Here is a 25,127-nt window from a genome sequence, read left to right as displayed (position 1 = left end):
AGTTTAGGTCATGTGTTGCCACCAAATCAGTTCACGTAAGGTCAGGGCTTGCAGCTAAATGACTCAAGTACAAAAAAACTTCCATTTTTCAGAGGTCTTTGGATTTTCAAATTGTGAACAAGGGATTGTATTGTGTTTAAGGAAGGCGATCAAGAGACCCAGTCTACTCCACTGCTCTGCATCTTGGTGGAAGTTAAGTATGCACATAGGTATAATTTAGAGAAATTTGTGTTGACCCTTCCCTACTTCCTGTTTATCAGCTATTTTGGTCACTTCTTTTCTCCTCCCATGACCTCTGAACCCCGTGTTTGATACAGTAGACACTGAGAGCACCTCTTCCCAGCTCCTAGCTGGGATATGGCTTGTAACAGCCTTGTCTAGATTCCTGCCCCTGCAGTTCACCAGGCCCCTTGCTTGGGGTCATATAGCCCCCTCCAACATACTGAGCATCTTCCCCAGAGTCAGGACCAGTGTGGTTCTCTGCCAGGGGACAGGCCAAAAGCTCATGTTCCCAGCACTCAGTCACCACCCTGTTGGTGCTGCTGTTGATTCTGTTACTGTCTTAGTCCCATGCAATACTGCCTAGCTCCTGGTAACAGAGCTCCCACCAGGAGCATCGCCCATCAGCTGGGTTTTCATCTTGTTCTCCACACTCTGAGCCCTGGCTGGGGCTCCTCACCTTGGAGCCTCAGGCCTGAGATCTTACTTTGGCCCCTCAATCATCTTGGGAACTGGAGCCCTGCTCCCAAAGCACAGATCCTAAAGCAAAGCCCAATTTCCAAGCTGCAAAACCTCTACTGAAGGCTGCCACCTTCTGTCCCCTCTCTGGCCCAGGAGTGGATGTCAGATTTTTAGATGCAGTCTCCTCCCTTATTAAACAAGACCCACTGGCAATATTTGCCCCAGGACAGAGCAGAGTCAGATGAATGTGACACATATGATCAGAAGAACTGATTATAACCAAGAGTCAAATGGAACTCCTTATTTCTCAAATCCTGCAGGGGCATCTTCTATCATTTACTGGAACAAATTTTGTGTCATAATGTGCTAGAAGGCGTAACAACTTCTAGCGCCAAGTCAATTCCACACCTTGGACTTCTCCAATCACTGTCCAAGGACTTGCTGGATGAGCAATTTTCAGTGGAAGAAATACTCACTGTGAAATGAAGTGGTTGAATTCCTCACACCATTTTTCCGGATGAAGTAAAGTTGGTGGAGGATTTCTGAAAAATAAAAGCAATATTTTTCTTACAAAGAAAGGGTTCCGTTAAAAGCAAAATATCAACTTGCCTTTACTGATATTGTTCTAAATAGCTCTGATAAAATCTATTCTTGGGGCTTCCCTGGTGGTGCAGTGGTTGAGAGTCGCCTGCCGACGCAGGGGACACGGGTTCGTGCCCCGGTCCGGGAAGATCCCACATGCCGCGGAGCGGCTGGGCCCGTGAGCCATGGCCGCTGAGCCTGCGCGTCCGGAGCCTGTGCTCCGCGACGGGAGAGGCCACAACAGTGAGAGGCCCGCGTACCACAAAAAAAAAAAAATCTATTCTTATTTCTTCCTGGGTGAGAGTCATTCACCAGCGGTAAATTATAAAGTGCCAGCCCCTACTCATTTAGTGGCTCATTTCCATTGACTGAAGGCCAATCATGTCCACGGCTTTCTGCAGGACCTCTGAGGGTTACACAGATCAACAACATTCCTCAAGGAGCAGACACTGTAGTGAAGGGTGAGGCAAGCACACAGCCACTATAACTGAGAGCTAAGTATTATTAGCGCCATAAGAAAGCTATAAACCGAGTGCTAGGGGCTTGAGAGAAACAGACTTTTAATTTTACAGGATTTTCAGATCATTATACTACCATTTGAATTAATTATGTGATGCAATTAAAGTATACTTATAAATTCACTGGTCACATTTTTAACTCTTTCCTATATGTCAACCTCTGCAATAGGTACTGGAGAAAGCAAAACCACTAAGACAAGTTTCAGACCCCAAGAAGATCCTCGGTAGCAAGGAGGACATACACCTAATACAACTAAGTACTGGCAGTCCAAGAGAACTAGAGAACTGTGGAAAGACTCTGGTAACCAGACCATTTCCTGGTGGGAAGGTAGGAAAAGGAAAAAGTAAGAACCCTGCATTTGGCTGAATATTTACCCAAAGAGAATCAATTTTAAAACAGAAGGGACATTACCTTTAATTGATAAGAATTTTTTCTTTCTAGCTATTAATGGAAATAGGGGTTTGTGAGCAAGTCAAGTTCAACAAATGAAGAAAGTTACATTTCTGCACACCTGAATTATGGCTGTAAATCTTAAACCCATTAAAAATCTTAAACACCTTTGTATATATAACCCTTCACTTGGGTTCTAACTGCTTTCTAAAGCCATAGATTGCTCAGCCTCCATAGGCAGAGGAAGCAGCAAGAATGACCAGAAATTTAAAAAATGTATCAGATAATGTGATTGTAATTTGCCTCTTCAATACCATTCCATTTTTCATTTCTTCTAGTACAATTTTTATTCTGGCACAATGCTGCCATATATATTTTCCTGAGTTCCCTGCATCTAGATTTGGCCATGTGACTGCGTTCTGGCCAAATGATATATTACTAAAATTGTTCTGTGGTGTTCCAGAAAGTCTTCTTAAAAGATGGGAGACATGCCATTTTTTTCTTCCCCCTATTTGCTTTCTGGAGCATGGATGTGATGGCTGGAGCCTCAGCAGCCATTTTAGACATGAAATGAAAATGAGAGCTATGAGCTGAGTATGGCAAAGAAGGTAGATAGGAAACTGGATTCATGATGACATTGTAAAGCTGCCATGCCAGCTCTAGACTGCTTCTCCCTAGTCTTCCTTAACAGGAAAGAGAAATAAACTTCCATCTTCTTTAAGCCACTGTTATATGCAATTAATCCTAATTGAGCTGATCCTATTTCAGACCTATTACATGATTAGAACACAATTTGATAAGTATATCACAACTACAAAGGTAAGTGGAAGCATAATAAAGGGGCAACTTACCCAATCTGGGGAGTTCCAGAAGACTTTAAAAAGAAAGTGAACTTGAGCTGGCCCCTGAAGATTGGTTGGATTTTTCAAGACAGAGGAGAGGGAAGCCATTTCAGGCTTAGGAAACAAGATGTACCAAGTCACAGAAGTGTAAAAAAGTCTGGTAGGTTCAAAGAACATGAGTAATTTTTTGAGGCTAGACTATATGATTCTTTCAGGTCTGGAGAGACAGTAGAAGGGAAGGATGAGGTGGGAAGGAAGAATGATGAGAGGAAATATATGGTTTCCCCATTCTGCATAAGAATTTAATCATCCTTCAGATCTTCTGATTCAAAGACCCAAAGGAAAATTATCTGTGTACCCACCTAGAAAGAGTAACAGTTGAAAGTTGCCCTTCAGTTATTTTGGAGACTGCCTCTATCTCATTCATTTCATTCAACAATATTTGCCTTTATCTTTCCCTGGCTTTCTTTAAATAATAAAAGTACCATCACATAACTTCTGCTTTAACACCAGCATGGCTGACCTGTTCTTACTGGCTCCAGCTGTTTGAGATTGTACATGCACATGTCCTCCCAGTTCACCCCTGTGGACATCTCTCAGTGAGCAGCTTACCCGACATCATCTCTACAGCCCTCTCCAGAGCTCGAACTTCCCTTGCTCTGCTCAGGTTTCCTGCTCATTCTGCTCTCATGGAGGTCAGTTCCACAGAGAAGAGGTGCTCAAGCAATCTACTGTCTAACACACTTCTTCCACCCCCAAAACCGTTAACTGTTTTTGCGTGTGGATGAAGAAGTTACTTGTAGACAAAGTAACAGACTTTATTAAACCCTAGTAAGCTTGACCTTGGCCAGCCGAGCATGGAGGGATAACCCTCTACTTTAATTAGAGAAATGACCTGGCAAGGGTCCACCGGAGGAATGGATGGAAGTGTCAATACTTGTGTAGAGAACACTGTCCACTGTCCCTTCCCTGTTTTCAGTCTGTCCCTCAGCAGGAACCATGGGCAGGGGCTACTGTTTATGTGTTGGCCTGAACCTCTGTAGTAGAACACAGAGGAAAACAGCAGATCGCCACCCACCCAGGCCACCACCAATCCATGGTGGCCTCACATGAACCCCACACAAGGAAACACTTTCTCTGAAGCTTGGCATCATAGGAATTTGGTTTTAGAGAAGCTCATTTCAACTTGTAGATGCCCCGCCTTTCCTGGAGTCCATCCATCATACTTAGGTTCAGTAAATTGAGGTCTTGTGAAAGATTACTATCTGAGTATAATGGAAACTAAAAGGAATTTGAAGGCTTTACAGTACTTTGTTTGCATTGGCAATATAAACTCTAGTTCTCCTGCCATCCAGGAAGAGCACCAAATAATAACAATTGCACCTTTTTGGCTCCTCTCAACACTACAGATGCAAACTGCAACCTTGCCCAAAAGGGTCTCTCCCTGAAAGGAGAGATGCTTCATATTCAGTGTGATAGAAGAGTCAGTGAATAGCTGAGATAGGCAGGTCTCACTCAGGTACGTGTACGGATGCTGAGAGCAGGATGTATGAATGGTGAGTCCTGAAAGGTCCACGAACCTGAATAACAAGCGCTCATTTGGATAATGTTTATAAACAGATAATGTTTATAAACATACCAAGGCAATGTAGAAAAGAGATTTAGTCAGTAAAGGAGAATGACTATATTCGATTTGAGGTTTGCCTGCCTGGATTTTATTCCTGTGTTTTGACCCTAAATTCAATTTCTACAAAATGATCCCCTGCACACAGACAGGATTACGGCTACATGAGGCTAGCAGCAAGGGGCGATGCCCATTTTTGACATCATAATCCTGGGTCCAGCAAATACGATGGAGATAAAGTTAACCTTCTTCCCCCAAAGCCTCTGTGGAACAAAATGATTTGCTGAACAGTTAAACTGAATTCATTTTAATTTCTGAAATAGAGAAGTAGCTGACTGGATGAAGGGGGGTACCTGACCTCAGGACAACCAATCCAAGTTTAATCTGGTAACCTATGCCAAGGCATGACCCCAAATGATAAGCTGGGTCAATTCGATTCTCTTTAGAAGGTTTTCCTTTTTTCTCACCTTGAACTGAGAAACAAAACAAACAAACAAAAAACCAGGAGAATGAGGCACTGAATGGGACTAATGGGAGCTGAAGCTGAAAGATCCATGACGAGAGGCCATGGAGTACACTGTACAAACTGGTTTTAGGAAGCAGATACTAGGAACAGGCAGGAAACCAGGGAACGAGAAGAAAGCAGGCCAAGTAGAGGAGAAAGGAAGAAATGAGCCGCAAGGAACACAGACCCCATGATGGGAGACGATGTAGGTTTTTCTTCAGTTTCTTTTGTGAGTGCTTCTCCCTCTGGTGCACCTACAATATTATCGGCCCCAGCATTCTGTTCTTAGCTCTATTCTCCTCCCGTTCTACACGTTCACTGAGGGCTCACTATACGTCATCAGCTTCCTAATCTATATCTCCTGCCTCAATTTTCCCTCTGCCTTTTGGCTGGTGCATCCAGCTACTTATTAGAAGTTCCATTTTGATTTCCCAGGGGCACCTTAAAGTCAGCATGTTCAAAACCAAACTCATCATTTTCCCCTAAATCTGCATTCTACCTGGTTGTTGAAGTCAGAAACTTGAGTTCCCCCCTCTCCATTGACCTCACATCCAACTTGAAAAGGCAGAATAAGGGTTCCCCTTATTAAAGAAGTCCACATTCTAATGCCCAGAGCCTATGAACATGCTACCTTCCACGGTAAAAGGGATATTGCTGATGTGATTAAGGTTAAGGACCTGGAGATGGAAGATTACCTTGGATTACCTGGATGGACTCAATTTAATCTCAAGTCCTTTAAAGCAGAAAAGAGAGGCAGAAAGAAAGAAGAGGCAGGACAGATTCAAAGTGTGAAAGGTGCTCTACTCGCCACTGTTGGCTTTGAAGATGGGGGAAGGGAGCCATGAGCCGAGGAATGCTGGTGGCCTCTGATGGGCCTCAGCTAATACCCAGCAAGGAAATAAGGACCTCAATTCTACAAATGCAAGAAACTGAATTCTGCTAATGACCCGAATGAACAAGGAAATCAGTTCTCCCCTAGAGCTTCCACAAAGGGGTACAGCCCTGCTGACACCCAGATTTTAGCCCAGTGAGATCCATGTCAGATTTCTAAGCTACAGAACTGGAAGACAATAAATTTGTGCTGTTTTAAGATGTTAAATTTGTTAGAAAAGCAATAGAAAACTAATACATCAATCAAGCACCAACACCTATCAGTTCTACTTCCTAAATTCCTTTCTTATCACCCCATCCCCTCCTTCACAGCCGAGTTCAGTCCCATCATCTCCATCAGCCTACTCCAGTAGCCTCCTTATTTTTCTCTTTCCCTCTATCCTCATCTCCCTCTAATCCATCTTGCACTTGGCAGCTAGAATTTCTTTATAACATACAAATCTGACCTTGTTATTTTCTTGCTCAAAATTCTTCAGTAGATCTACACTGCCAGCATGATAAAATGTCAACTATTTTGCATGATATACAGATGGCCTTGCCTGCCTATCTACCCAATCCCATCTCAAACCACCTGCCTATGCTCACGCAATGCTGCAGTACTGCACTGTGCAGAACTTGCAGCTCCTAAAGCAAGTCCTGTTCTTTCATGCCTTGGGGTCTTTGCACATGCTATGCCTTCAGTTTTAGAATGCTCTCCCCAATTTGTCAACCTAGCAGGCTCTTACTCATGCTTCATGTGTATCTTTAGTACCCAGCACAGCAGCACTCAGTAAATTTTTGCTGAATGAATGACTACATGAATGAATGCACACAAACACACATATACTGTAAGTAAACCAAGAAATGATGCCAGGACAAAATATGACCTTGGTCCCCAAAGTAGCATAAAATTAGACAAATATGGAACAGCTCCTTTGAATGTGAGCAACTTCACAGCAAGCAGGGTTTGAGGAACAAAGGAGTCCACTTAGGTAGTAACTTGAGTTGGATTTGACAATATAAGCCTCATCTCTCATCATTTGGGCTACCTTTGTAGCCTAAATGTCACCAGGTCCCTGAACATACTTGACTAAAGTGAGCAAATCAATCATGATTTAAACTGCATTATAGACACTATCTAATGTCAGGACCACTATATACATGCATGGGGGTTGGAGACAGAAGAGGATCAATACTAATAATTATCCCATGTTGAGTGGTATTACAGTATACCAAGCTCCATGCGAAGTGCTTCACATGTAGGACAACAGAACATCACAACAATCATATTCCTATTGCAATAACAATAGGAATTATTATTCCGGTTTCACAGGTGGGGAAAATGCAGCTTAAAAGAAGGAATTTGCTTAAAAACATCCAACTAAAAAGTGGAAGGGTCAGGTTTCAAGGAGGTATTTCTGTCTCCAATGTCTACCACACTGTTCTCTGTATTTCATCTAATGAAGAATCCATTACTCTGGAAGGTGAATGAAGAGAACATACATGCAAAAAATGACAGAAAAACAATTAGCAGGCAATACCTCTAAGAAGGTGCAAAATAAAGTCCTCTAATATTGAAGTACACTCAACAAGGAGACGCTGAGTAAAAGATTTATCAATGGGACTGAGTTAATTAAGAAAGACTTCCTGGAAGTTGTCAATTTTGAGGCAGGTCCTAAACAGGATACATCAACCAGTTGGTGAGAGGGGGAGGGTGTTAGGAAAGGAGAAGGAGAATATAGGGAGGAAGATACAAAGACTGAAGTATAATAGTTAATAAATATTAACATACAGTTAAATAAACACAGGAGTGTGTTCAAAAGCTATTCTATGTCTTTACTCATAAAAGCAATAAAGCAAGACATTTGAGCACAATGAACTATTCTGAGAGTGTTAAACACTGCAACAACACAGCTGCCATTCTGACAACTGTGAGATTCATTAATGAGGGTGAGTGGTTAGATCCGTGCCTACGTCTCATCCTTCAGTATCACCACCTAGCCCCAGCCAACGCTGCTTTTTGCCCTAAGTCACATCTTCCCTGTTCAAAATTAATTATTTCAAAATTTTTGTATTTATTTGTAATACATGACTCCATCTTAATTTTTAAAAATTCCCCAATTCAGGGACATAGAAAGCAAAGAGCAAAACACCTCTTCGTTACCACCCCTAATCACAGTCTCCTCCCTGTATCAGTATGGCTTGTATTCTCTGACATTTTGTTTTTGCATTTTAAAATATTTGTTATAAATATAATATATATATAAATATATAATATTTTTGCTGTGCTATAAATTATAATACAATAAACACAATATAAATTTTATATTAGTATTTATAATATATTTATAGTTGGAGACAGTAGAAATAGGATTATATGCTACATGTAAGTGTCCTGGTACCTATTTTTTCCATTCAGTAACATGGCTTAAAGATCATCCCATGCCAGTTTCATACCCAAATAGTTTTCCATAATGTGTGCAAACTATAGCTTAGCCATTCACCCACTGATGGATATTCAGGCTGTTTCTAGTTGTTTTTCACTGTTAGAAAGAAGGCTGAAATGGTTTACACGTGTCATAAGTGATTTCTAACTTTTAAAATGTTTTTTAGGTGGCGGACACCTCCTGTCAGTGAACATTTAGGATCCTGCCATGTAACTCAAATGAAGAGACAGCAGGTGCTGATTGCCTCATTTTCTCGAGGTGACCCAGTGAGCAGTTGTGGAGCAGAGGAGAAAGCAACCACCCAAAGGGCTTGTAGGGTTGTGAAGAGCACCCCTGGGTCACCACCCCCTAGACCACGCTGTGAATGAGAACTCTGAGTTATTCAACTCCACCAGGGTCAGAGCAAGAACCCTGCTGCTGGGGTCCCCTCTGCCCCTTGCAGGCACCTGCTCCCTGGTTCAGACAGTGGGTACCTCTGGGTAATTATCTTGACACATGGGACACAGACCAAGATTTATTCAAAATATACATATAATTCTGCTGAAGAGGAATCATTTGAAAAAAATTAAATAGCTGAAGATATTTCTTTAACATCAGAAAAGAGATGATATGAAAATGACACAGAAATCAGAAACACAATGCTATGCACTGCACCCTCAGTAAACATGAAAGGCAGGTCCAGGCTAGAATGGATCCCCATGCAGAGTGCTAACTCCACAGTGAAGGCAGCTCTATCAGGGGCAGTCTTCTGAAGCAGGGAAAAGGAGGAAAGAAAAGGTTTGCAAGGACAATGCTAGATGGGAACATGTCTGGAAAGAAGCAAATGTAGGAAAGGAAAAACTCCTTCACCCTTCAAGTTCTCAACTGGGGCCTCTGTAGCAAAGGACAGACAACAAGAGAAAAGCATACAAATTTCTTTAATATAAGTTTTACATGCATGGGAGCCCTCATAAGGAAATGAAGGCCCGAAGAAACAGTTAAACCTGAGTATGTTGAAGAGTGGAGAGTCCTGGAAAGACGTGATGGAACAAAGAATATGAGTAAGTGTGGTGAACTGGGGAAACATAGCAAGGCCTATTCATGCAGGTCCTTTCTGTGTCCACTGTCTTGGTCTTTGGAGGTAAGGATGCTCCTTCCCTCCGGGTGTAGGGAGGAAGAGGGTCTTATGACTTGCTTCTGGGGAAGGTCAGAAAGCCCTTCCTGCACACATGATTTCTCAAATTCCTTCAGTTTGAAATATTCAATATGCCAAGGTCCCATATTCAGGGGTAGCGTGTCCTGAACCGTGTCACAAAAACAAAATGAGCCTAAGTCACATCTCAGCCTTAGATAACCACCGTCTAAGAAAGGAGAGGTTTTATGATTAATACCTATGATAATTTATTCTACAATAACTGAAGAAGTTATTAAAAGCGGTGAGGAGAAAAGCAAAGATTTGTACTTAAACTTCAAGCTTGTTGATTCCTTTTTTTTCTGATTCTTAATAACCTAATTTGATCCTGTCCCTTAAATAACACCGTTTGCAATGTTAAGCTGTAATCACTAAAATGTAAAGTTACCACATCAAATCACATGGCTCATAATAAACCCATTTTTAACCATTTACCATCAGTAAGTGACAAGATGTTCATTTCCTCCGGCTTTTCAGCCCAACAAGGATCTGTTTCCAAGATCATCTCAGAATCCCAAGGTTACATTATGTTCCCCACGTCAGGCCTGTGCTTGAGATAGGACGTGTCATGGAGCTTTATTAACCCTTGGCCACTACACTAACATTTCAAATGTTTACAAAAGGCATGAATTGCATTTTCTAATTCTCTCTAAAGCACATTGGGGTACCCTTCCCTTCTCTGTACTCTCACTATGTAAACACACAGGACACACAGGCAACTCAGCCATGCATGCAGAGTGCGAGAGAAAGTCAAGGACAATAGAAACTGCTGTATCAAGTGGTGTGTGGCTCACTGTCTGAGCCAATGTGGTCATTTGCTGACATCCATTCTTCAATTTCCTCCTTCAACAAGAACTCAGCAACGCCATCAAATCCAACTGTTAGTGTCCAATGTGTCAGGGAAGTAGACCTTGCCCAAGGTCTGGCTAATGACCCTTTTCCTCTGTGGTCCTTTATGCACAGAGTGCAAGCCAAAAGTCTATTTTTTTTCACACACAGTTTTAAATGTATGATTTATTAATTCATGATTTTAAAGAGATGTGTTTCAAATAGATGACGTTTTCTAAATGCTTTTCCTATCCTCAAATTCTGGACTGTTTCTGTGGGTTCTGTGGGATTGTACTCATTGAAGGTGATCACTAAGGTGTGTCAAAGCATTTTGTAGATACAGAATCACTCCCCAATTCGGTTAGCATTTTAAGAAAAAACAGCTTTATATGTGGTGGGGTGAAAGTCACGGTGATAAGACAGTGGGCCAGGGAACAGGCAAAGCTAAAGAGCATGGGTTAGACACGCTATGCTTTCCTGGAGTATCCATTTTTCTGGTGATAAGTTATTTAAAGTTGTTTCATATAAAAATCATTGGGGAGTAGGTGAGGGAGAGACAATAAAAAGTAGGACTTCTCCCTGCCTGGGTTCTGAACTAATTGAGGAACAAGAAAAAGTAATCAGCAGATTGAGTCCAAAATGACACCTTTATTACTGATAGAGCTGATCTCAGAGAATGTGGCTTTTACCTGCAGGAAGTAGGCTTTCTAAGACTGAAAGACAGAGTAGGCAGACTTATCCAGCTGGTCTTGGGGCCAGGGCTGGGTCCCTCACTCAAGGGCAGAGCCTTGGCCACTGAGCTGAGTGCAGGCTGAGAACAATCCCCCAGGGCAGGCTGACTCTCAAAAGAAAGGAGAAGGGAAAGAGCTGGGATCTGCACGTCCACTGCCTTCCCAAATTCACCATTTGCATACATCACTTCTGATCCTCTAGGCTCTATCAGTTTGGGTCCAATCAGAAGACAGGAAAAACACCCATAATTTGAATAGGGAAAATTTAATATAAAGAATTATTAACTAGTAATAGGGGATTAGATACTAAGGAGTGAAGAGAACTCTAACAAGTACACGAAGAGCAGATATGGGAGCAGCTACCATGTCTAGATGAGACAGATTATCTGAGGAAGAAACTAATTTGGAAGAGCCCCTGCCCCCAAACTCAAGGCTGAGACTCAGACCTCATTGGAAAAGATGTGACTATGGCCCATGGTGGGTGAAGTTCTCAAGGTAAAACAAGCCAGGGCTGGCAAACAGGAAACCAGCTGCCTGGTGCCTGAGACTCATAGGAAGCTGCCCAGTGGGTACTGGTAAAACTTGCTGGAGGGTGAGCACCACTGGGTGTCCCAAATGCCACTGATTAGCCAAAGGCCACAGAAACAAGAAGGAAAAGGCTCCCTGAAACCAGGAAGTGGGCCCTTTCCTCTGGCAGTGGCCTTCCAGTGCCCTCTACTGACAAAGCTTAACTTCTGCCATATGGCAAACGAGAAATGTTTAGGAGTCCACTCCGGTGTCACAAAGCAGGGGAAAGAAGGGTAGATTTGGAGCTGAAAGGCACTAGATTAATGACTGGCACAGGAAAGAAGTGAATGAGAAAACAGAGAGAGGCTAGGAGTCTTACAGAGAGAGGTTAGGAGTCTTACAATGTTCTTTTTTTTTTTTTTAAGATGAAACACCAGATTTTAAGAAATTTCTATTTCAGGGTAGGGGAGGGAAGGATTGGGAGTTTGAGATTAGCAGATGCAAACTAGTATATATAGGATGGATAAACAACAAGGTCCTACTGTATAGCACAGGGAACTATATTCAATATTCAGTGATAAGCCATAATGGAATATAATATGAAAAAGAATACATATCTATAACTGAATTGCTTTGCTATACAGCAGAAATTATCAATAACACAGCACTGTAAATCAACTATACTTCAATAAAATATTTTTTAAAAAAGAAATTTCTATTTCAGGCTTGCAATAGGTAACTTCCAACCATGATCAACTGAATGAGTCCAGTCTCCTTTGCCTTAGGAGCACTTGCTGGATATATTTTAGAGGTAATGAAGAAATAATGGAAAACTTCTTCTTCCCCCACTTAAAAAATCTGTTTTGTCATGGTGCATCAAATTTCCTCATTAAGACTCATTGCTTTCTATCCCAGAAGCTCCTTATTGAAATAGGAATGTTCTGGGAAGCATCCTATCGTAAACCTTTATTGGCCAAAACTTTACTTGGGATAAAAGGCAGACAAGAATAAAAACTTAGAAAAAGGGACCCAGAACAAGGACCAGTGAGGGGACAGGACTACAAATACAAGCTTAATCTCTCTGTGATTTTCCATTTCCAGGATTCCAACTTTGTGTGAGCTGAAAGAGTGAAGAGTCAGGTGGCATGACACCTCTTTTTACTCTTTCCTGTCTCTGCCTCTAAGATTTCTCTCAACACAGAAAAGGAAACAGTGAAACTCAGTGTGGTTCAAAATACTTATTCCAGGATCATGGACACAAAGGGGAACTCGTTTTTCTTCTGGGCCCCCTTTCCCACCAACACAGTCACAGGAGTGCTCGGTACAGAATAGGCTGAGGGGAGCTGATAATGGTGCTTCCTCCTATTCTCTCAAGCCCATTCTGGAACCCAAGACTTTCCCTTAAGCTGGACCATTTTCTTCTGTACCATCTAATATTATTTCTGGGGTCTGAGTCCTTAATTTCTTGAGAGCTTATTATGTATAATAAGCACTGTTATAAGAATTCACTCATTTAATCCTCGCATAAACTCTCTGAAGCAGGTTATACAACTCCCTATTTTAGAGATAAAGAAACCAAGGCTTAGAGCAGTTCAGAAGCTGGTAATGGTGTGGTCAGGCTTCCGGTGCAGGCAGCCTGATCCCGAAGAACACAATTGCAACCAATGCGTCATCCTGCTTCCCCACCTGGGAATTCCTCTTGGTTAATTAGACACCACAGTATCTTTAGATTCTGCCAGAGCAATTTATGTCCTTTTAATAGGAGAATAAGGGTCGGATTTAATAAGCCAGTTGTCTTTCTGACATCCCTCAACTTAAACACAGTACTCTTCAGATAACCAAGACATTAGCAAGCAAATCCAAAGAACATTTTGTTCGGGATGCAAAATGATCAGTAATAGGGAGTATGAGCTGAGAATGTTTTCATCTGTTGAGTTTTATGCATCCTCTGTCATTCAGCTCCTTCTAAAGTCACAGCTGGTAAAACCAAATGGGTCATTTTACCACAATCAGACTAACGTCACAGTTCAAGAAGCACCATTTGTCCTCTAAGGCAAAGCCATGCACCTAATTACAACACACTGTTAATAAATTTATAATAGACAAACAGAAATTGACTGCTACGGATTTATTTTTCCCCAGCAAAGCAAAACCATTTAAAGGGCATTTTGCACAGCTATTTCTTCTTTTATGTTTCAGTAAAGTTAGCAATATATCCTAGACAGGAAAAAGCAGAGCAGACCTCAGATGAACAGATTGTATCATCAGATCCTACCACATTGTCTCTAATGGGGGAAATTAGCAGCTGAACATCAACACCTGTCACCATGAGCAGACCCTGGCACACACACCAGGTAGGAAGACTGTGCAGCTCCTTAGAGCAATCTGAGCCTAGGCCACCAGAGCCAGCACGCATGCCAATGCTCACAGAAGCAGGCTCCATTTAAAATCAAGTGGATATATTAAATGCCAGGGGAGATGCAGCTGCAGTTCCTAAGGAAGACTGGGTGTTTTTAAGTGTGAGCTCTAAAGATGTTTTATGGAGATTGTGCTAACTGCCAGTGGAACCACACAGACTTAGGCAGAGAGACTCGCCCCAGGAGAAACCACTGAACATTCATCCCCTTGCAAGGGCAAAAGGTACCACCAGAGCAGCAACCCCCTCTCACACCTGGGTGGCTTGAGTCATGTCTGCAGTGGGCAGATAGGGCCAATTGTTTCACCAACCTCAAGATCAATTGCAGTCATTGAAACTGAATGAATTATGTTGCAAGTCCTGGCAAAGCCCAAGTGAACAAGCCCACATTTATTTATCTGACATCATAAGCATGTCTTTTCTTTACATGGGCTTTGACCATTTTCCTACCTGGTTGCTTAGCAACCTTTTGAACGAACAGAAATATGGGAGAGGGAGGCTAGAGACATACCAATGAATGAATTTGTATTTATTTCACAGATTCCTTTTCAAAAATCAATCTGTTGTCCCTCCTAGGGTGGGGGTGGGTGGGGGAGGAGGGGGTGTGTTATATTATCATAATGCTGCTACTCTTATAGCAGGAACATACAATGCCAGCAAGTATATTTATACAAGCATACTCAGCAAACAGAGGGCGGGGGAGGTATCACTGGTTACTGCACGTTAAGAATATTAAGAACAAATACATCAACATCAAGTCAAAAGAAACATATTGAGTAAACACAATGCCCATTTCACTGTTCTCTCTCAGGAAGGTCTCAGACCATGCCTGAGGAAAACCTGTAATCTCTCTCATTTCCTCCTGGTTGTGAGTGGCTGGTGAACAACACAGCATTCTCATCTGCCTGGTATCCGTTCTTTTGCTAAATAATATTTCCCTACAAAAAGTACCCATTCCATTCAGATGCTCAAGTTTATTTGCAAAGAATTGAGCAAAGTAGCCTCCCATGATTCTTTTAATTTCCTCAGCGTCTGTGGTTACTTTCCTCTTTTTTTAAAAATTTTGTATGTTAAAACTTTATTTTTTCATGATTAGTTAACAATTCATCCATTTTATTATTTTTATCCAAAAAGAGCTTATGGGGGCTTCCCTGGTGGTGCAGTGGTTGAGAGTCCGCCTGCCAATGCAGGGGACACGGGTTCGTGTCCTGGTCTGGGAAGATCCCACATGCCGTGGAGCAGCTGGGCCCGTGAGCCATGGCCGCTGGGCCTGCACATCCAGAGCCTATGCTCTGCAATGGGAGAGGCCACAGCAGTGAAAGTCCCGCGTACCGCAAAAGAAAACAAAAAGAGCTTATGATTTATAATATTGGTTCTATTGTTCCCTATATTTTTGCTTCATTAATTTCCACTTCTATTTTATTAAATTCCTTCTTGTACTTTACTTGGGTTTAAAATTTTTTTTTTAATTTCTTGTGTTGGAAGCTTAATGCATTTACTTTCATTCTTTCTTGATTATTAATATAAGTATTTACAGCTATGAATTTGCCTCTAATTCCTGCTTTAACTATTTCCTATTAATTCTGATATGTAGTGCTTTGATAATTATTACCTTCTACACATTCTTCAACTTTCATTTAGATTTTCTTTTAAGCCTAAGTTGTTAAAGATGATTTTGTTTTTTTCATACCCAGATGGCAGGTAATTTTTGTTTTCTGTGTTTGTTTATTTCTAGTTGTTTGCACTGTGGACAGTGAACGTTGTCTGTACTGTTTATACTTTTGGAATTTGAGAATGCCTCTGTAGTCTTTGTAATAGGCACAACTTAAGTATATATATTTTTATATATCATATATATGATATTTTATATATATTTAAACATATATATAAAACCTTGTCTCTCAAGAATAGAGAATGCCCCTCTTTTCAAGCACTCCTGAAACATTCATAAAAACTTATAGTATTGCTTACTTTTTTTAATGTATTACAACTGTCATGGAATGAAAGAGGTTCAATAAATAACTTCTGCAATTAGTATATAACTCCTTGTACTTTCTGCTTTATGAATGTGATACCATAAATAGATATACATCTTATATCTTCATTAAAAAATAGCACCTATTAAAAAGTGCCCTTCTTGGACTAATTTAATGTTCTTGGTCCTGAATTCAATATTGTCTCATATTAAGAACACAGTGTTATAATTATTGCTTTACAAAATCATGTATCTTTTAGAGAAATTAAGAGAGAAACTGAAAAAAATATACTTAAAGAAGTTTTCATATTAACACACATATTTACCATTTCCTGTCTCTCTATTTCTTTCTGTGGACTTCAGTTACCATCTGTTATCATTTCCTTTCAGTATGAAAGACATCCTTTAGTATTTCTTATAAGGCAGGTCAGTTAACAACAAATTTTCTCAGTCTTTGTTTATCTGGGGCTGCCTTTATTTTCATTTTTGAAAGACAGTTTTGCTGGATATAAAATTTTTATCAGTATTCCCCAGCACTTTGAATATGTCATCCCACTGCCTTCTGACTACCATTCTTCAGGTGCTAAATCAGCCATTAATCATATTGCTGTTCCTCTGCACATTATCAGCTGTTTTTCCCCTGCTGATTTCAATATTTTCTCTTTATCTTTGTCTTTCAACAAACTCATGCCTGTAGGTGGTAGCTGTCATCAGGCTCCAACCCACACTAACAATTCAGAATCACATCACTCCACCTATTAAACGATGAGCATTGTTTCTGCAATAAAGCACCCACTGTTCTACCTTTCCCACCCACTATACTGGACCCCTTGTATATGACTATTATTTATTTGAGCGCAAGTTTGTCCAAACTCCTTGAAACAATGGAATTTGGTCTAGGGTCACCCATCCCATGGGATACAGCCCAATAAACACATCAGCAGCCCAGGTTCCAGTTCTTCCCAGTCCCAGCCCACTTCATCCTATTGGCTCATGGCCTTGAACATCTCCTTCACCATGAGTCACCACTTCCCAGTCCTGTTTCTGCACTGACTGCAAAGTATCTATGGCTATAATATTTGGCTAAATCAGTATGTCAGTGGAATGATTTAGAAAGCAGCATTCTGAGAATTTCTAGTTAACTACTAATGTGGTATTAATACAAACCCAGGTGAAATAAACAGATCAGATTTTCTAGTCCATTTGGCCAGTCTAGGTAAAGTCTAAGCAAAGATGAAGACAAACTGTCCAGTGTTCACTCTCCACTCTCCAAACTTGTATGCAACTCATAAGTTTCTCAATGAATGTGACCCTCATAAGTTTTCCAATGACAACTAATGGCACGTTACACTTCACAAAGTACCTTCATGAATGTATTTCATTCAATCATCACAAAAACCCTGTGATCTAGGAAAAGTCACATGATTACTCCCATTACACAGATGAGGAAACAAACTTAGAGAGCATAAAGTTACTAAGCTATTTGAGTGCAGAACTGAGGTTACAAACTAATTTTTCTTGCTTTCAAATCACTGAGTTTTTCAGAGCATGTTCCATGAATCAGTAGTCCCATGAGAAATGCTGTGGTCAAAAAGTTCAGGAATGGGCTTCCCTGGTGGCGCAGTGGTTGAGAGTCCGCCTGCCGATGCAGGGGACACGGGTTCGTGCTCCGGTCCGGGAGGATCCCACATGCCGCAGAGTGGCTGGGCCCGTGAGCCATGGCCGCTGAGCCTGCGCGTCCGGAGCCTGTGCTCCGCAACGGGAGAGGCCACAAGAGTGAGAGGCCCGCGTACCGCAAAAAAAAAAAAGTTCAGGAAAATGTGAAGATTCTGCCATGATAAAGTCTCTGGGAAACCCTGAAGTAAAGAAATCTAGTTAACTTTGTTTCCTGCAGTGTTTCTCACACTTACCTGACCATACAACCCCTTTTCTCCTAATAACTGTAAACATGTCATAGAACTTTGGGAAACACTGTCCTACACCAAGCTGCCTTACAGGAAAGCCAGGAAAGGCCAGATTGAGTGAGGCTAGGGTATACTTGGAGGAGCATGCTCCTCTGAGCAACTTCCCCCCTTTCACCAAACATTTCCTCCATCAAACATGATCCCTCTCAAGTAGAAAGGGACTCTGGTGATGGGGTAAAATGGACTATTAGAATGAGGGCAAGGAACAAATCAAAATGTACAGATATACTTACTATAATATTGGGAAACTTTCTAAAGTGGCCCTAACTCAGTGTTTGTCACAATGGAGTTTATAGTAGCACTTGTGCATCAGAATCATCTAGGGAATCTAGTGACCATGAATATTCCCAGACAACACTCAAACCTGATGAAACAGAATCTCTGGGAATAGGACCCAGGAATCTGCATTTTAACAAGCTTATGAGGTGATTTTGCCATGATTAGAATCTGAGAAGCATAGCCTTAGGTAGTCAACAACAGATGTGAGATATTTTTCCAATTAAATCAAAGTCACAAACCAAAGTGAAAATGATCTGAGATGCATCCAGTAGGGGACTATTTGGTTCCATGGTAAATAACCACATCTCAATAAGACCAGCCTTCCTGGGGAAGACTATTCCATGGTCTATCAGATGTCTTCATTAGGGAACTTCCCTGCTATTCCATCTAAGTAGCTTTCCTTAATTTGATCCTATTACTCCCATGTTTTATACAATGCTGAGTAGAGCAGTTACACTTAATAAAAAAAAATGCTATATAAATGCCACTCCAGGCTCATTTTTCCACCCAATTACTCTCAAATGGCCACATCTCTCTACAAAGTGAGGGTCGACCTAACTGTCCAAGGCAAGATTCTGTAAGTCTCAAATCTTGATTTGGATCAGTAGTGCCATCTTCAGAGTCAACTGTGCAACCATCAATGGCCCCATTCTTGCAAACAGATGGCATCCTCACAGCTTCTCGGCCACATTACAAAAACTGGGACTCAGAGGGCTGTTCAAGATGGAGGCACTTAAGGAAACTGAAATGTGACCATAACTACTGACTCAGTTATAAATGCTGTGATTTCCTGGCTTTGGGGAAAGGACCACAAACAGGATAACATCAGTATCATGACAATCAAATGGAATGAGCCAAAGCAGCAGGAGAGGTTTGGATCGCACATCAGGAAATACCTGCTGACTATCTAGATTATTAGGAATGGCAATAAGCTTCCAAGATAGGTGGTATGGTATCCTCAAGGTCAATAAAAATAGAAACACAACCTTCCAAGAAGATTTCCTGCCCAGGCATAGGTGGGTAAACAAGACGACCTTTTCAGATTAGAATAAAGACTTTAACAAGTATTCAGAAGATGCATTTAGAGAAGGTTGTTCTGAGGAACAACAACAAAAAAAAGCTCTTTGGAAGAGTAAATGATTCATTTGGAGATCATTTGAAAAATTTCAAACAGATTTTCCTGGGAATACCTTGGTTTCAGAGTAACTGGGAAAGACTTCAGGAGATTGATACACTTAAATAAATAATTAACTGTCTAAATCTGATACACCCCATCATCTATACATACACACACACATACTATATACATATGTATAAACATGTGCATGTATAGTTGGAGTTTTAAAGGTTGTAACACTAGGAATTTTCAGTTTGGAATACTTGGCAAGTTATTCCACCTAAATTGCAGTAACAATCAATAGTAATCCTGCCTACAAAATAATAATAATAATGCTTTGGAATCATCTCTGAAATAGCCCAGACATCTGTCATTTTGAGGTCACATTTGTGTTGATCTGCCTAGATCCTGGGAGATAAAGAATGTGATCTTTCCAGGTATTTGTCAGGCCCACAGTTCCAGTCACAGAAAGAAGCTACGGCTGGGAGAACCTACAAAATGTGGGCTCTTCAGTTGGACTGCCTGGGTTCAAATCCCAGTTCCACTGCTTACTGTCTGCATGAGCCTGGACAATTTCTCAACCCCTGAAGCCTCGGTTTTATCATATGTAAAGTGAGATAGCAATGATACATACAGTATTGGGATCAGATGAGATCAGTAAAAATGATTCACATGAAACATTAAATGCAGTATCAAGAGCCAAGTAAACATTCAATAGGTGATGTTAAAATTGACCTTACTGTTAAGAACTATAAGTAAATCATGAGTCTCTTCACTCTAACTAATTCTCCAGATAATCCCTGACATTGTATGATAAATTTATGAGGAATCATTCTGCAAAATAAAGCAGACTTCCGGGAATTATAAGATAAATGCTTCTTTTATTTCCTGAAACTTCAGTCTTTTCAAAAGCAAAGGGCTGAGGAATTATGTGCTGCTTATGAATCTTGGGAACCAAAAAGCAATAGAATAAAAGAGTAAGAACAATAAGGTACGTATGATCTGAAGCAAAATTTGTCCTAAATTTGTCCAGTCAGGGCCTTAACCACCCAATACAAATTCCATACAGTTTATGAACTCCTGTAAGGAATGGCTGATGCTATATGAAATATATGGCTATTGGTAGACCAGCCTCGAGGAACATAAGTGGGGACAAAATTGAATAATCTTGAGTAATACAGCTTTAGTGTATTCTTTTATGTATTCTAACACCAGAGATTCACCCCCAGCACAAGATGCTTTTCTTCCAACACTTCCCATTCTAGGACTTCCTATCTCTGCCAACTATCTCTGCCAACTAACCCAAATCTTACTCTTCCATTAGGACTTGCATTTCCCCATAGCCATCCCAAGACATTTAGCTTAAAATACATTGTTCCTTATGTGAACATTCACTCATTCATTCACTCAAATACTGCTTAATTAAGTGCTTGCAAACAAAATATAAAACTCTGTACTCAGAGCTGAATATTGATGTATTTTTGTGTATATATTCCTCCCTTTTAAGCTATATTTTCTGTCCTTAACAAGTTAAAGATCCAATGAAAGATCATAAGACACAGCAGCACAACCAAGGGAATTTAGGGAAGGGAGAGAATGCAATGACTGGGATGAGCCAGTAAATGGCACCCTAGCCTGTCTGCAAAGAGACGTCACTAGACAGGGTTAAAGTAGGGAGAGGAAGCACACTTCATAGGGAGGAATGCAACTTCAGCTTTCCCCTCCGAATCTAACTCTTTGTGCTGAGTTCATGACAATTTTGGTTGGATGAATACATGATTTAATGAAATAGAGCCTATTTAACCTTCACCAGGAAAATGGGCACATCAGGTACCAGCTCAAGGTTATTGAGGCCTTCTGCGATTAAGTGCTTGGCAGAACCTAGCCACAGTACCAATTCTAAACTGCACATTAAATAAGCATAATAAAGATGAGAGCAGGGAGGGGAATGGCCAGCAGGATGTTATTTTTCTGGAAATGGCATGTGAGTTGGGGAAGGGAGGGCAAAGGGGGGAGGCAGTAGGGAGGGAGCACAGCCCCCTCCTTCCCCTCTTATCTGTCAGGCTTCCCCTCTTATCTGTCAAAACCCAAATGGACCCTTGTTTTCTTTCCTAGGCCAGTATGAACGGCAGTAATTATCCACGCGGGGCTCTGCGTGAGTCACGAGGCAGTGCTGGCTCCCATCTCCTTGCAATTTTGAGCAGTGTGTGTGTGTGTGTGTGTGTGTGTGTGTTCATCCACTACTATTGAGGGGTGGAAAATAGATTACAATTACATTCCAGCTGGCTTTTGAAGACTTGATAGACAGCTGGAGAGAAATCTTCCCTGCAGCTGCCGGAATGAGAGGGTGACCAAGAGGTGGGTGTGGAGAGAGGAAGAGAGGCCTTGTCCAGAGAGGAGGAAAGAATACAACATGGATTCAGTACATTCCCAGAGGAGTATCTTTAAAAGATCAGGGTTACTAATATTAAAAACGAATCTGGGGTCTAGGTGGCTGGTTGCATATCTGTGGGAAGTAAGTCCCTTTCAGGAACATTTTGAGTGTTAATTTCCAAAGATGTTCTCACTGGATCATATAGCAGCAAGATCAGACTTGGACAAGGCTGGCCCTGAGGATAAGTGCAGCCCACAGCTCTCAGTCAAAGGACTCAGCTGGACATTTCTCCCTCTGCATCTGGAATCACTTTTCTAGGTTACAACTGATATGTTTCTCCAAGAGATTAGATGAGATGATTTTTATATTCCCTTCCACTCCACCCCAAGTCTTTTTGTGTGTGTGTGTGTGTTTGGGGGTGGAGGCAGAGGAACTCTCATTTATTTCCTGAGCTCTAAATCTTGCCCTTAGGCCATACGTGTTATCTACCATCCCGGGTAACCCCAACCACTCCCCTGAGAGGGAAAGGTCACAGCCCTCATTTTACAGGGGAGGAAAGTGAAGTTCAGCGAGGTGAAACAACCAGCACAAGGATGTTCAGTGTCAGGGTGAGCAGCCCCGTCAGGGCCACTTCAAACTGAGTCTCCCACCCACAGGGCAATGCTGAGCCTTCATCTGGTCACAGCAGTCACAGTGCTCTGTGGCTCTCTGAAACATCATCTCCCAGGCCATCAGAACCTATTACTGAACTTATTACCCCATTATTGAGGAATTGTTGGCCAGAGTGTGGGACACAGGAACAGGCAGTACAGACAAGAAGGGAACAAGAAAGGCCCCATGCCCTGGGTCTGGCTCTGGGAGAAGAGCTTATGTGTGGGGATGGAAAGACAAGGACAGGAACTGTAGGAGGAGTACAGGGGACAGTCACAAGTAGGGCAGGTCTCTGGAAAGAATGGCAAAGCTGAGCTGCAAAGACAAACTCAACCTACATCCCAGCTTGCCTTAGACCAGCCCTGACTCTGGGTTGTGTGTGCAGTCCCACACACATCCATCCTAGACCACACCAACAATTCTGTCTCTACAGCCTGAAGAACTTTCATAGTGAGTGCCCACTATGACCTTATTCTCACAACATCATTGCAAGGGAGGCCTTTTGAATATATGAAGACCATAGGTATATCTTTAGATGGAGCTTGTTCAATGAGTCAGACAGCCTCAAACAAACCTGGGTCTCCAGAAATCAAGGTATAAGAATTGTCATACATTCCTCAGACTACAGGAGACCTTGTAAGTCTTCCTTAATCTGCTTGGAGTATCTCTTAAGAGAATTATACCTTAGCCTCCTACTCATAAAAATAAATAAGAAAATCATTTAAAAATATATATATATCCTGCTTTGGAGCAGCTGGCCCACAGGTGACCTTTTTCCTGACACACCGGAGTGTGTGCAAGTTGCACGTTATAGGCGAAATGAGCAGGTGTGAGGTTTCATTTAGAGCCTGACCAAGAACTATTTATTCTCATTTTGTTTCCAGCTTCCTTTGGATAAGAACAGATAGCTCTGGAACACTAAAAACTGTGGTTAAGGGGGAAGGAGGGAAAAGACAAATACCTCTTCACTTGCTAATGGTCACCCTCCAGGCTAAACGCAATATGTCTACGGTATTTTACCCCATCATTCCTGTGACTGAAATGGCATGTCAAAGCAAGGAGGCAGATCCAATTGGGCATCAAGGATGCAGAAGCACAGTAGAGATTTTATTTTTAATTTATAAAATATTATGCAATATTTTGTTTCTGTTATAATTTTAAAACTACAAATTTGGGAAGCAAGAACGTCAATTAATGGGAACAGTGGAGGGGGCAATGCTAATATGTTTATTTGTCTTTCTAAAAATAGACACCCAGTTGTCTAGGTCCTGCAATTCCATAGTGGTTAAGAAAATAAACACCATTACATCACAAATTAAATATAGATAGCACCTTCACGTATAGTTTACATACATTTGCAGATATGTGGGTATAAAATCCCCACACCATATAAGGCACTGGGGAACTTGCCAGCTTTAAATATAACTAGAATTCAGACAATAATAGTAGGTAAACATGGCCCCCAAATTGCAGGTAGGCATGATTTCCCTGGCTAACAGATGGCAGTGATCTCAACAGGCCTCTAAACTACAGGGAAGGTGGTTAGCACAGTGGTCTACATGGACCACATGGAGCTGCCAAGTAAAATATTCAGAAAAGTCTCCCGTATGCTTAGCTAATTGCCAATACACATTTCCTCTCCTTCCCACTAGCCTTCCATGCAGGGTTTGCTTTGATGGCATTTTGTCTATTGGTTTAGATCAAAATTAGATCACGATTTAAAAACTGGTTTACTGGGCTTCCCTGGTGGCGCAGTGGTTGAGAGTCTGCCTGCCGATACAGGGGACATGGGTTCGTGCCCCGGTTAGGGAAGATCCCACATGCCGCGGAGCGGGCTCGCTGAGCCTATGCTCTGCAATGGGAGAGGCCACAACAGTGAGAGGCCCACGTACTGCAAAAAGAAAAAAAAAAAAAAAAAACTGGTTTACTAACCACCAGAAGCAATTCCTTTGTCACTGGGGTTGGAACCCTTCCCTAGATGTGAGACAACATTTACCCACATTTGGTCAGGGATTTCTTTGTTCAGTAATATACTAAACAGGCATAGTAAGCTCCTAATGAAGGCAAGGGGTCATTAAATATCAGAGGTGCCATCCTTGCACTCTAACTGCTTACAGATTAATCACAGATAAGTAAATGGACCACTACAAAATGCTGTCTGGGTGTCCCAGCTGGATGGGCCAGAGAAGGATGCTGTGCCGACTTTTTGGCTCCCTGCTATCATTTCATCCTATCCCAGACCGTGTTCAGAGGTAATTAGTATCATGAAATCACAGCAAACTCTACTCCCCAGAAACATCTGTGACAGTGAAAAGAATGAACACCTGAAGAAATGTGCATCTTAGGATACTTACTATGTAAGTGATGGAAAGGATGGAGAAGAAGGTATGCAAAGGAATGAGACAGCCTTAGGTACAAGTAAAGATAATCCTGTGCCAAAACAATATTGGAAAATAAGAGCATAGTTAGAGGACTCACACTTCCAGACTTCAAAACTTACTTCAAAGCAATGGTAATCAAAACAGTGTGGTACTGGCATAAGGACAGATATATAGACAAAAGAAATAGAATTGAGAATCCAGAAATAAACCCAAATATCTATGGCTGATTGATTTTCAACAAGGATGCCAAGAACATTTAATGGGGAAATAACA

General features: G+C 41.4%; 1 protein-coding gene across 1 annotated transcript in view; it reads right to left on the bottom strand.

Moving 5' to 3' along the window:
• The window catches only part of MYO3B (myosin IIIB), a 407,127-nt gene that overhangs the window by 277,304 nt on the left and 104,696 nt on the right, over positions 1-25,127 (bottom strand). The window contains exon 8 of the mRNA XM_004267283.2: positions 1,158-1,223. Coding sequence (XP_004267331.1) covers positions 1,158-1,223 — 66 coding nt within the window. The remainder of the gene's footprint in view (positions 1-1,157; positions 1,224-25,127) is intronic.

The sequence above is a fragment of the Orcinus orca genome, chromosome 7, assembly GCF_937001465.1.
Source record: "Orcinus orca chromosome 7, mOrcOrc1.1, whole genome shotgun sequence".
NCBI lineage: Eukaryota > Metazoa > Chordata > Mammalia > Artiodactyla > Delphinidae > Orcinus > Orcinus orca.
This window is presented reverse-complemented; position numbering and strand designations above follow the sequence as displayed.